Raw genomic sequence first — 22,078 nt, forward strand, 5'->3', positions numbered from 1 at the left:
TCCTTATAACGAACGTAAAGTTAAATAAAAAATTGAATGTAATTATGAAGAAAGAAGTTAAAAAAAAAAAAAACTGTACTGAAATGCAGAGTGAACTGAATAAAATTGTTTGGCAAGTACCGCTTACATAATGGAAATCGCTTCTGCATGATCATTGCGGTCACCGTTGAATAACGTATAATAGAACAAAACTGAAAGCTGACAAAGTTTGAACAATTCTAGAGTATAAAATACCATCTGCTGATGTCGAAAAAAATGTCTATTTTAAATAGTTTTGTTTTTTCTAATTCATGTACATAAATTGATTAGTTTCGATTATCGTTTTATACATAAAATATACAGTAAGCTGCTTGTATCAGGCCATATTTATAACGTTATTTGTATTGGATAGTGAAGTAATCAACAATCTTATATCTAATGCTCATGAAAGATACGTTCAAAGTATTTCACAATGACCAAGGATGAAAATACTGTATTAAAGAAACTAGAGAGTGCCTCGTAGCTCAAAATTCTAAGAAACCAGTCAGCTGCGAAGGCCAGAGCAGTAAAAAAAGGCATTAAAATTTTCGAATTTCAGCTAGCAGTGTAGGCACAAGAGGAGTAGGGAACAGGAACTGGAATGGTGAAGGGATATGGAGGAGAGGGGAGACAAATGGTAAACGTTAGGAATGACTCAGTAAAGGAGTGAAGCACGAGCACAAATTCAAATACATAAAGACAGACAGAGAGGTAGGAGTAGCAGCAGCACCAGCAACACCAGCAGGGAAAAGTACTTACTCATACAAAAATATTGATTAAACTTTTTTTATAGCCCACTTCGTAGAATTAAATTTTAATTCAGTAAAACGCTGGATGTTCCTTTTTACTCGTGTTACAGGTATAATAAAATTTCATATTCATCTCTCACTCCGCCTTTGACTCTACATCTTCCACAACGTCATGGAATTAAAATACCAATTTTCTATACGTCGAGAAAACAACAAATATCACTAATTTTCCTAAAACGGAGCATATTTAATTCTCATTTACATTGATCACCGTATACTCATACATTTAGAAATTGATAAATTCATTTGGATTCTTTACACGCATTTATATAGCGTGCAATTTAATTTTCACTAATGGAAAATAATAAATAAGGTTTCTCGAGTAAATTGGTATTAATGTGAAGATTTATAAGACCTAGATTCGGCGAAATTTCAAAGACGTTCCTTGGAAATCGGTTTTCGGACCAAGCTTGAAATTAGAAAGTCTAACGCAATGACAGTAAATTTCTAATCCTGTTTGAAAAAAAATGAAAAAAAATGAAAAACAATAATTTCTACTTTTTCATTACAATAATAACCTGGATGGTTGTACACCTGGATGCAGGTGCTACTAGATGAGGAAACAGCTGCCCCCCCTCTCCCCCATCGAATATTCTCCCCTATACCAATGTAACTGACACATCCTTTGTTTATTACGAATTGAAACAAAATTTTCTACCGAGAGTGTACTCCCCTCCACGACGCCCCCCCATTATCATTTAAATACGTCATACTGTAGTAGCGAGGAAAGCAAAAACTCTTGGGCTGCTTCTAAATTTAGGAGGAAGTATTGATTTTACAATTTAGACCCCTCCCAAAGAAAAAATAAACCAAGCCAAATGTACTTTACTTTGATAAAGTGCCCACTGTACATGGCCATTTAGTTCAATGCACAGACAGTGTGCGATATGACATTTTTTTTTTTTTCTACCTTTATCGAGAATGAATAATAAAGGGGCCTTTGTATTAACGATCAAGTGAGAGACGCGAGGATACGAAATTCAATTACAATTTTTCTCTTATAACTCTTTACCATAGCGTCTTCCGTATGTTTTATATCAATTTACCAATCATCTATTTGATCACCATTTTTCACAGTATTAGACCGTCCATGACTTGAAAAATTAGCACTTTAGCTAAATTCGTGCATATTCACAAAATGGACCCCGTGAGCTAGTCAAAATGCTTCAAGTCACTAAAGTTTTGTATTTAAACCTGGACTGTGGGAAAAGTATGGCTAATGAAAAATAGAAGCTCGAATAAAAAAATCTTAAGACAAGCCAGAAAGAAAACTTATGCTCTGCATATTGCAATGCGCTACAATTGTGATGCAGATTTGAAGCTTAAAAGTCGTTAGTTAATATAACAACGTAAGAGCAGGACTGTTTAGCGCGAGGACTGACGACAGTTTTCATCTGCAGAATATATAAGAAAGCCTGTTTAAAAACCTGCAGTTAGACTAATGCAAAAAGGAGAAAAGCTCTATAAATTGTCGATTCCTTCCATAGACCACCTATAAACTCGACGTATTCTTACCTTGTGTGCACGCAGGGTTTGTCCCTCGCACGCAAGCGTCACGTCACAGTAAGCCTGCCGCTCTAGGAGCTGCGAGAACATGGTCTGTAGGTTGCTGTGATGATATTTCCATCGTAGACAATATTGTTGAGGGAACATGTTGCCGTTGGATGCTGATGCTGACGCTGACGCTGAACCGCCTCGTTGTTGCAGCATGCGCAAGCTGGGCACCACTTCTCCTCCCTTCCCTCCGTAGTTCACCGTCTCGTCGCCTTCCTCTGCCCCAGTCACTGTGCAAAAAAAGAACATGTCATTGTTACGAATACTGTTCTGGTTTAAGTTTTCAATGGCTTTTTTTCCCCCTCTTCCTCTATCTGTCTGCGTTAATGACGATTCCTTTCTATTTTTATATGATCTGCGTGAGGTGAAACCTACCAGTGCCCTCGTCGCCTTCCTCGTCAAGGTACGACCAGTCGCTTATTTGATGTTCGAATTCGAACCTGTCTGAGTCTTCGAACTCGTCGATTTCTTGAATATCCTCTGCCTCGAATAGCTCCTCCAAATCTCCTTTTAGCCACAGTGAATCTCCTCCGTAATTGCTGCTGTTAGATTTTGCACTACCGTCGTCTTTACCGTCAAGCTTTTGTCGAACCACCAATTTATTTTCCTATAAAATAGAATCAAAACAGGTTTTTTTTTAATTTACTTCTCGCAGGCTGGGATAATGTGAAACATTACAACTATTTTAATTTTTATGCTATCCGCTGTTGGAAGCAGACATTTTTATTGAAATTATATATTTTTATTAGTATTAAGTAGAAATTAATGATGATTTAAGAATTTTTTTTACTATTATTCGTTGCTACTATTAATCAGTGGAGTCACTGTCATTGATGATGGTATCCGCTAGCATTCGTGGCAACAAACATGGTATCCCTGTGTGATGCAACGTTAAAATACATTATTATAATACAGTAAGTAACCTGAATGTGAAAGACTAGTTTTGATACGATAAACGAACGACATGTCACAGTATATAACATATATCAATGAGCGACGATGTCACTTTTCTTGAATTGAAAGAGAAGGAAAAAAAAAAGAACAATAAAAAAAGAAAAACAAAAAAAAAAATATGAGAATAAAATTAAACCATTAAAAACACCCGACAGAAAAATGAAAGCAGTTATTCAACGTTCAAAATAAATATGACACAACCTCTTCAAATTCTATACCGGTATGATACTCTCTGTCAGAGGAATATTTCACTGCCCGAAAGTTCTTGGCAATATATATATATATATATATTTGTTTTTTTAAATTTTATTTCGTTTTCTTTCGTACCATGACTTAATAGAATTACGTTTACGTCTAATTTTTCTTTACCTCATTTTTATTTTCAAAGATATTATATACAGCTATACGTCATAATGACACGTGATTTTTTATTTCTTGTTGACGTATCTTTCTTCATTCTTACATGCTCGATCTCTCTCTCTCTCTCTTCCCTCTACATATATTAACACAATTGAAGGCCGGGGATCATGAGCTTAAAATCGATACCAAGAATCTAGAAATGAGTATTAAAAACTGCTGGTTGTTAGAAATTTTGAACTACAAAGTTTGCGAAGCTAATTTTAGTACAGCCTGAGAAACGAACGTTGAAACATATTTCAGTATCTTATTTTTATTGCGTATATAGAGGTACACATACATAATCGCGTTGAATGAGTGGGTACGTAAAATTTTGAATAAACAAATATACGTGTTTCGCGATTACGTAAGCAAAGGAAGAGAAAATTGTTTTTTTCCTCTCTTTTTTCTTTTTTTTTTTTTTTTTCTTGAGCTAATTAAATTCAAATTGATATGAAAACATAACTTATTTGTTGAAACGAGAAAAAAAAAGAGTATGGAAAAAAAACTAATACGTCGCTTCGACATACGTAAGTTGAGAAATTTTTCGCGTGATTCAAGGCTTATACAGCATCTGTATTATTTTTGCTATATTTGTCTATACACACGAGATTACGATTCATACATACGTACTATGTGCAGATAATTCGTGTGGAATACAATTCATTTGAAATAAGTTTATTATTCAAATGCGTGCGAGAGAGCAGGAGAGTAAAAATTGATGAGTGATAAATTACATAAAGTTCTATTTTTATAGCATGATGAGGATTTGAAGAATATATATATGTGTATATATATTTTTTTTCTTCAATTTTTATACATCGCCTAACGCGAATAGTCACATAAACCGTAATTCACGCTTCCCTCCGACAAGCCTGTATATGTATGTACGTACGGTACATAAACGAGTATATAATCTCTGTATACGCCTGTAATAACAACTGCAATGCCGAACAGTATAGTAATTATAATATCGCTGACATGGGAAGCGTATTCAAAGTTTGAAATAATCGTATAGAATTCTGATAAATCTCACAACCGCTCCGCTTTGACGCGGCGTGTATCGAGATGTGGTTATGAATTTATTTTCATTTATTTTTACACGTTGTGTTACGTTCTTCTTACATTATAGCACATGTGTACAACAACCTTGCCTGATACGTAATTACAAATAACAACAACGTATACGCTTGAAATAATATTGGCACAATATTTCTCTCTCACTCTCTCCGACATTATTTGTTGCATAAATATGTCTTTAATATAATTAAATAAGGATAAATAAATTACGGTGTGTATCGTACACTTAAAACGTACCTACTACATACACCTGCGCGTGTTTCTATGGATAATAAATGCGGTATAAAATTGTTGAAAATCGCGAAATCGTTTCGATTTATTATCAACTGAATTATTATTATAACGTGCCGTACAGCATTGATTGTACACGATACAAATCAAAATATGTAAAAAATGAGAAAAAAAAAAAAATAAGAAACAAAGACATCTATCCACGGAAAATTGTTCAATAAATCACTGATGATAAGTTGACCCGCACAAATGTTTCCAGACACTTATCAATGTGAGAAAAAATAGTTGTTTCATATCCTGTGGAACAATCATTTCCACGTAATATACGTAAATGTACATTTATTTCTCAGAATATATCGATAACAATAATGATGATGATAATAATTTGACCGATATTGTATAGAAACATTGCGTATATACTGTATTATGTAAACAGTTACCGAAAACTGAATTATCATTACGCGTTGACCGACCTAAAAATCTCCACAAAAATTATTCCAAAGTTTTAAACATATCGTACAGATAAGCCTACGCAAACGTCATAATATGCGTAATTGATGAAACAAAATTTCGAACTTTTATATCTCGAAGATTCGGTAGACCTGCACACACTGCACGGAATTCCGTCTAATCGTGATAAATGAATGAAAAAGAAACAAAAAAAAAAAAAAGAAAGAAATCAAACAACAACGCAGAGATTACGTATAAATACTTCCTAATTATCTGCGTATATTATAACTACCGATTATTTTCCTTCTAATAATATCTGTCTTTGTCTCAACATAATATAGATATTAAAGGTACGCACATATGATAGATAATACTCCTAATGCAGGGTCCGTCTTTACCTAGGTAGGCGAAAATAGACATACCCACGTAGATGTACACACGTATCGTAACGACAACAGCGACAAAAAAAATAAACAAATAATTTGATTTTCGTCTCAACCTCTTCATCAACGCTTTGATCGAATCGCGGGATGCAAAGGACCCCGCCGCCGATTAAACCTTTGTATTGAAGTGTATATATGTGCGTATATATATATATATATATATATATATATATATATATATATATATATATATATATATATATATATATATATATATATATATATCGTGGCGCTGCAGCAGCAGCGTGCTGCTTTGCGTTGCTATTGACAGTAGGTGATAGAATGCCATTATTATATAGGCATTCTGATGCACCGGACCGAACCCGATACTGCACGAATTTTTCCGTTTTTCACCACTACAATTTTCCTTTTTCTTTTACGTTTTCCTTTCCCGTTATTACGCTTTATTTTGTCATTTCCTATTTTCGTTTTGTTTCTTTATACAACTGTTTTTAATCCGGCGCATGGCGCGCACACACAGTTGCCCTATTTGTTTGACACTATAAATTGACGAGTGAAATCGGCGCGCGCGCGTGCATACGTGTGTGTGAGTGCGTGCGCGCGTATAATGTTTTGTAACGTAGAGTGGTGTTTCAATATTGATATAAAATTTTATCATTCAAGAATATGTAACCATGTGACGAAAAGATACAAAATCGTTTACGCGACCGTCGTACGCCAACTGGAATAATACCTAGAAGAAAAAAACAAAATAATAAAAAAAAAAAAAACCACACACACACACTCGGCAAGGATAGCTGATTGTTAGTTCACTTGACACGGTTGATATAGAAATTTGGAGAAGATGTGAAAAACTGTGATAAACATAATAATAATCACGTTTCTTTTTTTATATAATCAACGGGTATAAGAGAGAGAGAGATGGAAATAGAAAAAAATCTAAGATATAAAACGCTCGAAAACAAATTTATAACCTTGGTCAAAGTATCCGATTAAATCTAAAGGCGAAAATGTACACAGCCACAACACATTCGAACAAAGTTAGGGTTTTATCGCTCAAGTTTCTAACAGCTAAGTCACATTCGCATAGAACCAGGACAACGCCATACTATTTATTACACGCGTGTGTCGCTTGTGCATCAGCATCAGCATCAGCATGAGCAGCACCACCAGTTAAGAGAGTGCACGGCACTAAACGACGACGTTTCGCGCACTGTTCGTTTAACATCCTTATCCATGAACGGTTGTAATATTTCGAAAAACAAAAAAAAATAATGTAAAAACAAAAATACGTACATACGACACAAGCACAGTGCACAGATTCGATTTATTGTTTGCATGTGAGAGGAACACTCTTTTATTTTAAATTTACGCGCAGCACGTGAAATGATTGTTAAAAGATATCGCAGTGTCGTGACGTTACGTTACGTTATCATTGAAATTATCACGATTTTTCCGTGTGTTGTGAAAAACTTACTTCTCGTCACTCCTGGCGAATGGATTTTGAAATTTGTTAACAAGGACGATGATGACAATAGTAACGATAGTAATGATAATAATGATAATAATGCAAGAGAGGCTTCTCTCCGTATCTCTCGAAGGTGCATTGACACTAGGGAAAATTAAGGAGTTATGTTATAAAACGCAACGACCTACAATGTGCTTCAATGCTACAAATGCTACACAACTACCCCCTCCATCCCTCCCTCCTTTTGGCTTTTGCCGCCGCCGCCGCCGCCGCCGTTCCGAATCCCCACACTGCAGCCCAACACCACCATGCTCAGCCCCTTCTTAAGGCCAACGTTCCCTCTCCAACGGCGGCGATGCCCCCCTGACAGTAACGTAATAAGAATTTTCAGTACCCCCAACTTCCGAAGCTTTTCTCTCTCTATATCTCTCCCCTCTCTCTTGCTCCGTCTCTTTCTCTTTCCATTTTTCGCTCTCTTTCTATCCCTCCGTCGGGCGAACGCTGACGCTGTGTACCAGAGCTCTCGAGGCCGACGTTTTTAATCGCGATGCGGATCGTGGGCGGAAGAAATTTATATATCGCAGCATATTTGCCAAAGTAATTATTGTTCACAGGGTTTTCTTTTACGATCGGTTGTCCCTGTTTTCATCATTTTACTATTTTGTACCAGATTATACTTCGAAATTGTTCGCGAATGAGAAATTATTGAAGGTATGCCTGTATGTGTATCAGGAGAGAGAGCAAGAAATAAATAAATTATAACAATATTAAACACCTCGAGATCGAAATATTCAGGAGAATATCCTAATCAACGAATATTCAACGTCAGTCAAGTACACGATAAAATAACGTTCTGACTGTTGCGCGTAATTCGATCTACAGTCGAAAATTCATTATCAATTTATTCTCATTTTAAATTGAGAACATGATATTTTTTTTTGACAAATTTTCAACACCGTAAGTCAGTCCCTTAACGTGTTATAAGCTTGCCGTCTAGCGTCACGGTTCAAAGCGCAGCACTCTGGTTATACAGACACGTACATACACACACCGACACGCAAACGTACAGCGGTGTAAGTAACTTGGAATAAAATCACGTGACGGAAAATTACTCCAAAAGTCAAGTCACCGTGTATACAAGTGTTGGTATGTTATAATGTACAAGTGTATAGGCGGAGGTTGGGTTGCTTGTGACGTCATTCTTCCTTTACGGCTTTTCATAGAAATTTCGAATTTTCAGCAACGATTTCAGGCCTGCTGCAATCTCGGTTATTCGCAGACGGATGTCTGGCTATATGTCGCATAGGTACATACACGATATATACATATATGTGTGTGTGTGTGTTTATATACATAGATATATATATACATGGTATATGCCTCTCTTTATTTCTTTCATTCTCTCTGTGGATGCGCGCGCATTGAAAAGATTCCATTGTTACGAGTATAAGAAATAAATAGAAAGAGAAAGAGATGAAGAGAAAGAAATTACATTATATACTTTATACGTAACATATATTTATGTATTTTGTGTACGTTGCTAGTACAGTAATACATCCATCCATCCATCCATCCATCCAACCACCCACCCACCCACACACACGCACACACACGGTAAGACGGTGAAAGATTAACGCGGCCATATTGGACTTAATGTAACATAAGAAACATCTGTTTATAAAGACCCTCTAAATACATGATAAACATGACGTCAACGTGAGCGGGACGCGCGCGGTTTTGTATTATATGGTGACAATATGATGACTCGCATTGCTGAGAGAATTTGATGAACGAAGCTAAAACGAAGCGTCGAGAGGAGGCCAAGGGGCATTAATGGGAATAAAAATTGGAAAAAAAAGAAATAATAATAATAAAAGAAAACACCGTGTAAAATCGGTGTCCCGTTTCTTTATTATAATTTATATCCGCGAATACTCTAACGCCGTTGCGAAATTTCGAATCGTCAGAATTACCCCCCCCATATATATGCATTATTATGTGTGTATACGTATTACACAGCTGCATTGCTTGGAGTAGTATGGATACTGCTGCAGCGGCGGTAGCGCGTTATTATTATATATTATACTGCTCGATTCATTCCTCGTGCTTTCTCTCGCCCCTTCTAAAAAGCCTCTCTTCCTCTCCTCGCCTCTCCTCTCCGCTCCTCTCCTCTTCTCTTCTCTTCTCTTCTCTTCAATAAGTATTCACCGAGCAGCAACCATCCGACAGAGCTTGCTCGTTGCAGTAGGATAAAGGTTCACATGCAGACAATTCTCAAACGGCACGAGTAGATTTATATCTATGTACGTATATATACGCACGTATCAAACACACGCACAACATCGCGTCTATACCGGGTTCAATCTTGCCTCGGCATTCTAAACTAATTTAATTTCACCGTTAACGATCATTTCACAACTTGTTACAACCCCGCGTTGTCTATAAAATTACTACGTTTGTGCAGATTTCTGCTTGCACGTGACGGGTCGACGCTTCGAGTGTAAAATTGCAAAGAGAGAAAGATAGAAAGTAATATCTTGCGACAAGATTGTCTTCTCACCCCATATCGCTGCATAATTATTATACGATTTAGCTCCAAGACGTACCTACAACAACATCCTCGGGTGAAAAAAATGAGAAAATGCAAGGCCCTGATCAAAGTGCATACGGTAGTGCAGCTGCGGCTTGCATTCCCCTCCGACGCCTTGACTCTCCGGCTCGTCGTACCCCGCTGCATGCAGGGGACCGTAGACAACCGGTTCCACTGCACAGTATTCACCCGCTTTTTGAGAAAAAATTGAACCCGTTTGTAAAACGAAAAAAGCTCTCTCTCTCTCTAGTCCCACTCCCCCCCTCCCTTTTTCCCTCCCCTCGTCGTTCCTTCATCGGTTTCTTTCTCTGGATCTCCTCTCCGCGGACTCGAGAGCTTGGGAACCACGAGACGACGGCGACGGCGACGACACAACGACGACGTGCCACGGAGGCGACCCGCGCGTCTCTATAACACGCGTATAGGTATACCAAGAGAGAGATGGAAAGAGAAAAGGTGAGAGAGAAAGAGAGAGAGTGCAGTGCACCTCTCCGTCGAGAATCGAGGTATCTCTCTTTTACCTTCTCTCTTTCTCTTCCTTCCTCGCCGTGCCGGTCGTTCTCTCCTTTCTTCTCTCGCTCTCTCTCTCTCTCTCTGTCTCTATCTTTCTTTTTCCCGGCCGCACACATTACTGCACATAACTATACACACACGCGCGCGCACATAGCGTATGTACCTAGTATTCTCTTCTTGGCTCGGCAATGCTCTAGGAGTGAGAGGCGTATTGAGCATCCCTTCAGTGCACCCAGTGCAGTGCACGGACCCTATAATAATACAACGACCGCATAATGCGCGTATTCGAAACGATTGTAACTCGGTGCAGCGAATACTCCACAACATTTATGTGATCAACAGCTATAATAAACTATATCGAATCCTCTATATTTTTCGATACCGACGAATTCGACGATACTGTATTTTTATGTGGATCCTTTTTTTTCTCTCTATTACTCGTCTTGTATTATTAACCACGAAGAGAAGAAAATGGCAAAGTTTACCGAAAACACCAGGAATAGAGGAACGCGACAGATTTTTTGATAATACTTCATAAAATGCAGAACTTACTCTATAAACAGTGAATACCAGTGTATGCAGGGTAAAATCTGCCACATTTATAGTAGAAAATATCACTGACCCAAGTATTTTTTAACCAAAACCCGTGACGTGCCCCGTCTTCCTTGAGCTTTGAATAAAATCTACTCCATTTTCTTTTCTCCGCGTATTACGAACTTGGAATGAAATTGGAAAAAAAAAAAAAAAAAAAAAAATGCGCGCGCATGCAGCGAGCTTATTATTATTATTTATTATCATTATTATTATTATATCCTTCGCGTCGGTGGTGCACGTTTATCACGGTTATTGATTTTCGAATCGTTTCACAAAATTTGCATAATATATGTATACCCAAGGTGGGGCAGAGAGTTGGTGGGGGAAAATTTGAACCGTCATGGCGGCCGCGACTGCCCGTTTCAAACTTGGCACAAAGTTCACCAACTCAAAAGCCTACCCATCTCGCTCCCAATTCACCCTCGCACCCCTCCTTCGGTGCAATCCCCGACGCCCACCCCCCGCCGCCCCCCGCCTCCGGCCCCTTTCTTTTCCACCCCCTTTTCGCCCGCAATCTTTTTCCTCCCCTCCTTTCTCCGTCCATCGTCTTACGTTGATTTTGGCTGCCATAAAATGGCAAGGCGGTCGCCTGCCATACCTAAACGTGTGTGTGTGTGTGTGTGTGTGTGTGTGTGTGTGTGTGTGTGTGTATATAATGTGTACATGTTATAACGTATAAATCCCCCCCCCACCCGGTTATGTATAATATTTATAGGTATACATCGACAAGAAACGGGGATTAGGTACCTGTGACCTCGATGTTCGATTGTGAGTTTCCAGGGTTCGAAGAATGACTGACAATGGCTGACAATATTATTTATCGGGAAATATGAAGGGACGTGTATAGTATGACGGGGATGTAATCGCGAATCGTAGGTATGTTTTTTCAACGAAGATTTTTGGCGAAACAACGAGTTTAAATGATTGTCTAGTATCGAAATGTGGATATCCGCAACACCGAAACATATCGAGCACAAATATGGCGGTTTGGGTATTTGTACAGTTTGTATATATACATACACCTCTAAGGTACCGATATTCACGACGATCAAACAAGTGTACCAGGAAACGGCGAGTATTCAACAACATAAATTGTTAATGCGCACAGTGGGTGAGTACACATTGTGTTGCGGGAAATAGATGACGCGGTGGGTATCTTTGTAATATTACTAATTGATCTCACCGTCGGAGGAGAGACAAGAATCTGCGTTTCAGAAAAATCGTAAAATTTCCAGTTTGAATAACGCGTATATTACAAATTCATTGGCGTATTCGCTTGTGCGCATGACCATGTAAAAATGTGAAACGAAACGAAAAATTGGAAGGAATCGTGACGGTGGTCCCCCTCCATGTCACGAAAATTTAGCCAGAAGCAGTTACCGGGAAAGTCCATTCTCAAATTCTTGCCGCATCACAGTTTTCTTGGTAAAAATCAATGCGCGGGGCACGTAACGAACTTTCGTTCCTGCGACTTCAGCGACTCGGAGAAGCACGATACGAAAGATGAGCAACGCAGACGGTATAAATCCGCACCTCTCTCGAATGATGTCATAAGACCGGAGAACCTGTCCGCACGGGATTTTTGGAGATTATTTTCAAACGTCCTCGAAGAAACGAGGCACGCGCAACGGCGGATGGACCCGTTTCGCGGCATTGGAGCGAAGGTAGAGAAGAATGAAAAAAAAAAGAAAAAAAGGAAGAAGAAAAAGCGAAAAAGGAAAATCTTATCCTGGAAATTGCGTGGGAATTTAATACGCGTTGTCGAAAAGACGGATGTAAAATGATTATTTTGAAAGAAACCTTGTTGAGGCCGATTGCGCGAGGCATCGATGTAGCTTCGTCGGGTCTTCGTAGGGCTAAATGAGGATGCAGTCGAGCCATGAATCCTCTGACCCATTCTATTCCCGCTTTTCCATCCTCGCCAAACGGATGAGCGAGGTTATTGCGCCGGGCCAATCGGAAAGCAACATCGCGAAGCTCGTTAAGTTCGAGACCGGAAAGTTGACCCGCCATTTTATTCAAACGTTGAACAAGCTCGGCCTCCTGCTGTTCGTTGAAAACACGATTGCCGGATCCCGGGGGAGTAGTTTTCTTTAGCGCGGATTCTGGGCTATCTCGCGTCTTCTTAGCGTGGCGTTCCAGGGTTGTTCGAGGTACGTGAAATTGGGTGGCAGCCCTTTTGTACCCCATCGAACCGTTAAGAACCGCTTGAATCGCCGCCTGCATCGAGACTTTGGACCACCGATGTCGCTCCACCTTCTTTTTATAATTTCTCACCATTCTAGAAGAAATGTTTTATTTTACCTTTATTCAAAAAAATTAACGAGAAAACAAAATCGAGGCAGTGAAATATAATTAACAACAATTCAGAACGGTCGAGCAGTGAAGATAACGAGCCGGGGAGCAACGTCATCGAAGATAACGCGATTGTATGACGGGGCAAAATGGGACACCGTCCCGTTATGCCCCAGCATCGCACGCTTTTTAGGTTATGGCATCGTGACGGTGATAATACGGTGCGTGAATGCTCCTCTCGACGAGGTAAACAGAGAACGCGCGGAACGTTCAATGAATCCGTTAAAGCTACGCCTCACGCGCCGCGTACGCGTGACGGTGAAAAAGGTAGTAAGCTGGTGAATTCGAGTAGGTCTAATATCTACTTACTTTCGTACATGGGTATAGGGATCGGTCGAAAATGGCAAAACACGCGTCAAGCAATATGGCACAAAATCCAAGTATGCGACTGACGATAGTTTGGTGTGTACTCGCGATCGTCGAGCGCCGGCCAGCAGCCAAGTATAGCGCGCGATAGTAGTTGGTAGTAGTCGTAGTAGATTACGGAGAGTACTGACGAACTTCACAGGAATTCCGGTAGATTGCACCACCGGCTGTCGAAATAATAGACCCCGTTTATAGTATCCCGCATGCCCGATTTTCGACGACTTGCGGAAAAACAAAAACCAACCAACCTGCGGGTCGCGTTCCTCTTCACCCCTCCTAGCTCTTCTCAAAAACCACCGAATATAACCACCTCGGCGAGGGCTAACTGCGAGGAGTGGGGGCCGAAGGCTGGAGGGGATGTCGAAATGGGGCGGCGGGTTCGTTCCGGGTTCGTTGAAGACATTAAAGTGGCATCAAGCGAGAGAGGTTCGATATTTTTTTTTTTCTTCTTTTTCACTTTTTTTTTCATTTTTTTTTTTTCATAATACGTATACGCGTGTACACGGTCCACCCTAATACACATGCATACGTACATACGCACGCACAAAATAGCTGGTATCCAATGCGCGTGCATTCGTCATTCTCGATGAAAATCGATGCCGCGAAGGGTGGAAAAACGTCTTACGCGTATTATGTAATATATATATTGTATACCTCGTATAATCTATACATATTATATGATACGGGTTGTGTATAGTATACATATTAGTATGTACTCGAAGCCGTGCGACGTATATCTTATATAATACGGCCAAATGTTCGAAATGATAAAAATATTGCCTTATTCTCACGCTGCGCACCGCAGTCTTGTATCCTATGCTTATGATATTGTACATGTTGTTATTCCGATAGGTGTATAATATACGTGACTCCGTAATTCCAGGCCTATGTAGAAAATTTTCGAACACCTGCAGACGCGCGCTGCTCTTTTCTATCCCGAAGCGAATGTGAAATTTGGAAAGAGAAAATTTTCAAGTCTCATGCCGCTTGGGCGTTGTACTTTCTTCCGGGATATATAATATCGTACATATTGTAGAATTTCTGCACACTGTACGGTTATTCGTTGCAATATGGATTTAGGGAGGATGAAAAATTCTGACTCGCGTATCTGCCGCACAAGGCGTATTCGAAGATATGCACCAACCTTACTAATCCATGAAAAAAAATTTCAACCGTGTGGAAAAACTCTAATAAAGGAGTCGCGAATGATTATGCTTGTCACGTGGTACATACTTGATCTATGCGAGATCTCCGTAAAAATGGCGGACGAGCAATATCGCAAAATTACAATACGATCACCCACCGCGTAAACATTTGTGCACGTATTACCGTACATGACATCCGCGCGTGAAAATGCGAGCCGGAGAAGAAGAAACACGCGGAAATACGACGCATCCGCGTCATTCGTGCAGATTTGCAATATCATCTCGTTTTGTGTACGTATGTATGTACACAGGTACCTACACCTAATAGTTGAAGTCGTAGAATCGAATTAGTCGAATACAACTGGCGGAACAATTATCGGAAGATAAATAAAACAAAAGTCGGGGAAAGACCGAGGTTTTCTCGCTACGTGGATACAAGTTAGATTTAATTTTCATTAGCCTTCCTCGTGATCCAGAAACTAAAAAAAGACCTGCGACCATCCTGTCATTCCGGGGAAAAAAGCCAAGTGGCAAATAGATGAATTATACATATACTATGTACATGTTGCATCGCATTGTTGTATCATAGGCACGAATATATAAACAATACAATAATATACCATGTTTGGATTTTCGTATCGAATTATTTAGAGGATAAAAGATAAGAGCCTGTTATTTCGCTGGTAATTTTCTTGTTGCTCTTTCCCGCCATTTTACCATTACGTCTACGGAAGCTTTGGAGCAAACAACAATGAGGAACAAAAAAACACTCCACTAGACCTCACCTTCGTTTAGCATACCTATAAACAATTTAAATGAAACGTTCATGGTGTCAAGTATATGCAATATATATACATATATATATATATTTATATGTATATGTATATATTAGGCTGCCTCAAAAAAAAAAAAACTATTTTTTTATTCGATGGAGATCGAAAAAAAAATAGTATTTTTTTTTAGGCAGTCTAGTATACATATCGCGACCCTTTCAGTACTACACGTAGAAGTTATACATACAATACAATTGCGTGTATACGGTTCTCGGTAAGTCTGTGACAGTTAACATCGTAATGATGTGCGTATAATAAAAAAAAATCGCTGCTCTAACGTGTATTCCAAATTTTCCACTATATACACACTGTGTATTGACGAGCTCTTTTTTTTTATAATTAAATGGTGGCACAATTTGTTAAACATTTATGCTTCGGGCGTCACCGTGCCGATGGAAATCATAGATTCATGAATTCTATCAAAGCAACAATTGACGAATCTAAGAGTTGGCAACCGTAGGTATGTAATTAGATTTTTTTGTTTCTATTTTCATTCGTTGCTCTTTACGATGTACGTACATAAGTGAACGCGTCAGTTCCACGTATGACGAACACGTGCGTTTGTTGTTACGTATCACATTACTGTACTTTTTTGTTTCATTCAATTTGTTTTTACTTTTATTTTTATTCCAGTGCAAGATGCATTGAATAATGAAAAATCCTCGTGTCTCTATGATGTATATTGATAAGCAGGCGAAGCTTTTCCCATCATTACCTCTCGACTTTCGTTGCAAGTGGTTCGACACGGTGATTTTTTATTAATAAATGACTCTTGTACAGATCAGGGAGTACAGAGTGATAAAATTTCACACACCCGTATGACGGGGAATTTCACGCAAGGGGATAAAATAGAATAACAGAGACAAAACAAAAAAATAATAATAATTGAGAGCCGGTCAGTCGTTGTTATAATTGTCGTTACTGTTTACGAATACCGGGAAAATTCTCTTCGGAATTATTTTCGTCTCTCTTTCAGCGTTTTTTCTACCTCTCTTGGATTCTCTGGAAATGTTTACAAGTCTTAAACGTTTGTATACGAACGTACGCAAGCTTATACACGCTGTACATAATATTATACACGAGTAAATAAATGCACACATAGACGTGTACTAATCGTGCCTTCGCCGGTTGATACAAGATATAAAGTCCATTAATTATATTGTTAAGAAAGATACTCCTCGCGCGTTCCTTCGCCGCGTTGCCGGGCTGCTGCTGGTGATGCTTGACGGCCGATCGTTAGAAAAATATTTTTTTATAATCTACCCTTTCCCCAGGAAAATATATTCTTCCGCCCCCCTCGTTCATGTGTATCCACATATATGTATTATACGCGTAACGGTGGTCGTGCAACTTACACTCGAGCATCGTATAGCCCAACGTTAATTTAAACCCGGGGAGGAGATGACGAAGAGGAAGAAGAAGAAGATGAAGAAGAAGGAGGACGAGGAGAAGAGGGAGAAAAATAAGGAGGAGCGTACGGAGAAGAAACTGCAGAGTCGAAAAAGAAGAAAAGGTATCGAGGGAAAGAATTAAATTTTCTTTGCAGAAATATCGAGCGAGCGCATGCGGACTTTGCGCCTGCGGTTTTTCCAACCGCAATATTTCTCTTATTTATTTTATCATCTTTGCTCTTATTATTATCATTATTATTACTTTCAAACCCCCCCCCCCTCCCCCCCTTATTTCATTCTCTTTCTACTTTCATCAATTTTATTTCATTACGCACACGCAATCCCCATATATATATAATGTATATACATATATGTGTATATATATATATATATTCTGCAAAATGTGCAGCATATGTGTACATACACATAGGCATATGCATGTGGATAACTGCAGCAGTCTGCAGTCGTGAAAATTCAAAAGTGTCTTTGTCTCACGGAGAGCGATAAGTCGACGGAATACGTATATACAACGTACACGCATGTAAGTACATACATAAACAGAGAGAAAAAGAACCACTGTCCCGCATGCGCGTATATACATACGTATGTATGTATATACGTATGCATTTACTAATATAATACCAGACGGGACTGTACTTCCAGAGAAATATGTTTGACGTGAAAACATTTGAAATATTCGTTACAAAGCTGAGCACGTGAGACTTCGAGAAGTACACTGTGCCGCACAGGGGCAAGCGCAAGCCGAACGTATATATACGCGTACAAGTGCACGCCATGTCCCAACCGTAGGTACTTAACGTACATGCAGCAAGTACACACGCCGAATACGTTTCCGTCTGTGTGTATATATATATACAAATATATATAAATATATATAAATGTATTTACGCGTGGATATATATATATATATATATAGTCCGCATCGGAGAAGTAGAAAACATTTTACATTTTCGAAATATAAAAGTTATGAAATATCGCCCGCTGTAAAACTTTTAATGCGAAGCCGTTGGGATACGGACATAACTTTTTTATTAAAAAAGTTCTTTCCGAAAAAAAAGTGGAGCGAAAAAAAAAAAAGAAAAGAAAAAAACATCCCGGCAAATGGAAATATAAAAAGTGAAGGCAGGGAAAAAGTGTTAAAAAAAAATAATAATAATAATAGTAAAAATTCGTAATATTAATAATAATAATAATGACGCGGGAAGGAGGGGCTACGAAAAAAAAAGATATAAAAAAAAAAAAAACGAAAAAATTTCCCCAACACCCGGAGGAGCCCGGCGACTGGGTGACGGGGGGCTCAGAGGGCGGCGAGGGCGTCAGGGAGGGGGGATCTTTATCAAAGTCAACGTACGCCCGTCGCCATAGCAACGAAATTGGATTTTTTTTCCAAGTTTTTTCGGCCCTTTCGTTGCTGCGCCCGGAGAGAACGGGCGGGGGCCTTGGGGGGTGAAAGAGCGCCGGTGGTATAGGGTGGGGTTAGGTCTGACGAACGTCGGCTACGGCGACGTCGACGGTGGGCGAGGCGGGTGGAAGAGGGAGGAGGGGGAGGCTATATACGAGGGGGGGTGACGACGGGGGGGAAGCCAATAATTCGAATTGAGAACAGCCAATGGCCGTGCATCTGATTTTTTGTCGTATCATCGCCGAGGTCGTCCAGGAACGAACGAACGAACGAACGAACGAACGAACGGAGGGCGACGGGGAACGTCGAAGGAAGGATGAAGGGGGAACGAGGGAACGGCTGGAGGACGGCGGGGGGGGGGGGGGGGCAGGGGGATCGCCGAGGGAAAAGGGGGAGGCGAGCGGGCCTGGTTTTTGTAAAATCTTCTCCGATCGCCGCACGAAACTCCGCGCGCCGTCTTTTGTGTCGGTTAGCTCGAAAGGTTTTACAATAATAATATATACGTATACGCGGGCATATTTACATGAGGTATTTACGCCTGTGTGCGCGCTTCTATATACCGCATACATACGCGTGTATAATAATTTAAATATGATACAATTTGCGGTCTGAACAGTCTTGATAATAACAAGATCGTGCGAAAAATCTCCTTTTTCACAACAATTATTATACACGACGATACGCACGCAGGGCACACACCTTATACGCATGTCTGCTGCGTAACATGTATACAAACATACGTAGGTGTATATAAAGAGTTCGAGTTACCCGCGGTAACAAACCACCCCCCTCCCCCTATCTATAGGTATCGACGATCGTCATTACGAAAAGATGTATAAAAAACAAATTTTTGCGACTGAATACCGAATCGATATCCTTCAAATTTTACTCGTTTTCCTCATCCACCTCTTCTTCGCATCTTTCCTCGCATACGTATGTAAAATACATGACTAAAATTTTCTGACATATCGAAGTAAAAATACGGTACGTATGTACATACACGCGGATGAGATCTAGGAAAGGCGCACGGGGACCGGGCACCATACCATACGTATAAACCCATCGCATCGCGTACAACGAACGCGTGCAACGACGACGGGGAGAACAAGCGCGGAGGCAGCCAGCGGAACAATTGAGCGGCGTTGAGGAACAGGGCGGGGGGGGGGGGGGGGGGTGGAAGCGATGGTAGGAAGAGGGGGCGGAAGAAGGAGGAGGAGGAGGTGGAGGAGGAGGAGGAGGAGGGAAGAGTGTTGCGTTTGAAAGAGGGAACCCCGAAGGGAGGGAGGGTGGGAGGCAGTGCTCCAAGAAATACTGTAAAAATCGAATGTCAGTTGTTTGTAGAGCTGCTTAGTTTAGATCCTAACGGTATCATTCGACTGACTAGAAATAATTTCCATTGTATTTCATTTTAAATTTTTTGTTTCTCAATTTTTTTCTTTCATCCTATTGTTATTTATTTTTTATTTTACTTTTTTGTTTTTCATTCCTCGTCTTTTTTCTTTCCATTTCGAACGAACTGGGTATATTGAAAGGGTACAGGCTTTGAAACGCAATGAGAAATCGGGTGGGAGAGAGAGAGAGAGATAGACAGAGAGAGAGAGAGAGAGATGGAGAGAGAGAGAAAGTAAGATATATACAGAATCGAGAGACGTATAATCTAGATTCTAGAAAATTAACTTTTGGTGGGAGTTTACCGTCGTAAATTAGTCTTCTACGACCTAATTGATGACGAACGGACCCAACGGTTAGATTCCGCTTACTATAATATACATGACTTACGCGTGTGTATTATACGTTGATATTTTTACACGTGTGATAGGAATTCACATCTCATTTCGCATAGATGTTTATATATATACGTAAAATGTACGTATATCATATAAAAATAGATATATTTGAAAAGTTTATATGATCCGAGCAATATACGAGGTTCCGTATACGGGCACGCGATTTTACTCGCGGATGTGCGGTGAACGGTAAAGAAAAAAAAGGAAAAAAAAAAACAAAATTCTTTCATCTGAAAAACATTAGTTGTCGATAAAAGTGTTGTTGCAGAGCAAAGATCCGCAAGGTTTGATCGTACGGAATTTCTTCTACGAGATAAACAACTTGAACCGAATTTTATGCGTGCTGCACATATTATACAACACGTCGTAGATGGCATATGTACGATGAAATAGTGCAGTATGGTGCAGCAACAGCGGTAAGAATATTATTTTTCTGTCATTTCATGTATACGTATAATTACTGTATCCCGTCAATGTTATCTGCGACGATTTATCGGTTTTCATTTATTTCTATTTTTTGCATCCACCTTTTCTTTTTCTCATTTTGTATTTTATTTATTCGTCTTTTGTTTCTTCTAATTATCTGACAACGTATAGTCAACGACGAGTGGAAGGGAGGAAATATTATATGTCTCCGGATCTATTCGCATTATATATTAAGAGGGTGCGTCGGTCGACTTCGACATCGACGTATATATAACTCCAAATATCGAAGTCCGGGCATCTTGAAAGCGACAAAGGACTTAACAGCCCCGTTCTATACGCAATCAAGAACAGCAAAAAAAAAAAAACCAACGAATTTTCATTTGACGGAGAGACAAAGAAATGGCACGGATTCTACGAAATCGCAATAGTAAATTCGTAGAATTCATGCCATTTTTTCGTTTCTGCGTTAAAATGAAAATTTGTAGGAGTGTTTTTTGCGTTCGAGATGCACGGACTTCGGGAATCACGATTAGAGAATCGTAATATACGAAGCTTCGAAGAAATCGACCAGGACGCCCCATTAACAGGTTGCAAACGAATATCGTTCTTACTTGTGATTGATCGGCGAAGGAGCCTCTTTTTATTCCGTGCGTTCAGTGCACGTATGTATATACATATATGTGTGTATGTATACAACGACGCTGAAACTGGCGGACAAATTGAACAAGATTAAAACCGGAAAAATCGTATTAAAAACCACGTACGCACACAGCATGCGGACGGAATCAGACCTATAGAGTACCGCGTCGTTCGAAATCTAAATACGTATAATGTGTAGTATACGTATGCGGATACACATATTACGTATGACTGAAAACAAAGCGCGGCAGCGGAAAGAAGATGAACAGCTCGTAGGTATACGTATACACACGTGTGTGTGAGTGAGGGGAGGAAGTAAGGTGGAAAAAAAAGAAAAAATGAAGTAAAAGAATTATCGAGATAGAGAGAACAAGATGTAATATCGAGTGCGGTATACCTGTCGGTTTATATTATAACACAGTTACGTCGTGCGCGTTATACCTCTTCCGTGTGTAAAACACAACACAATACTCACGCACGGAGCTATGTACCCGTAATAAAATGAGTATTCAGAGAAAAATGAATGCGCACGGGATTCGGTATATTAGCTGCGCGCGCACATACACATCAGGGACGCTCGCATTGGCGTAGCGACTGATTGGAAGTATTTTTTATTTTTTTTTTTTTTTTTGTCTTCCTTTCTTTCTTTCTT

At 39.6% G+C, this 22,078-nt stretch overlaps 1 protein-coding gene across 14 annotated transcripts in view; it reads right to left on the reverse strand.

Moving 5' to 3' along the window:
• LOC124184213 overlaps positions 1-22,078 on the reverse strand; it is a 38,203-nt gene that overhangs the window by 9,685 nt on the left and 6,440 nt on the right. For 9 of the 14 annotated variants that reach the window (XM_046573650.1, XM_046573652.1, XM_046573651.1 and 6 more), the window contains exons 2-4: positions 12,862-13,342; positions 2,757-2,988; positions 2,343-2,611 (exon numbers count right to left, since the gene is read on the reverse strand). In XM_046573650.1, the coding sequence (XP_046429606.1) occupies positions 2,343-2,611; positions 2,757-2,988; positions 12,862-13,342 (982 nt within the window). Of the gene's footprint in view, positions 1-2,342; positions 2,612-2,756; positions 2,989-12,861; positions 13,343-13,725; positions 14,763-21,823; positions 21,842-22,078 lie in introns of those variants that run through there. The other 5 variants (XM_046573653.1, XM_046573663.1, XM_046573655.1 and 2 more) reach the window with 4 other exon arrangements.

Source organism: Neodiprion fabricii, chromosome 6, assembly GCF_021155785.1.
Source record: "Neodiprion fabricii isolate iyNeoFabr1 chromosome 6, iyNeoFabr1.1, whole genome shotgun sequence".
NCBI classification, from domain to species: domain Eukaryota; kingdom Metazoa; phylum Arthropoda; class Insecta; order Hymenoptera; family Diprionidae; genus Neodiprion; species Neodiprion fabricii.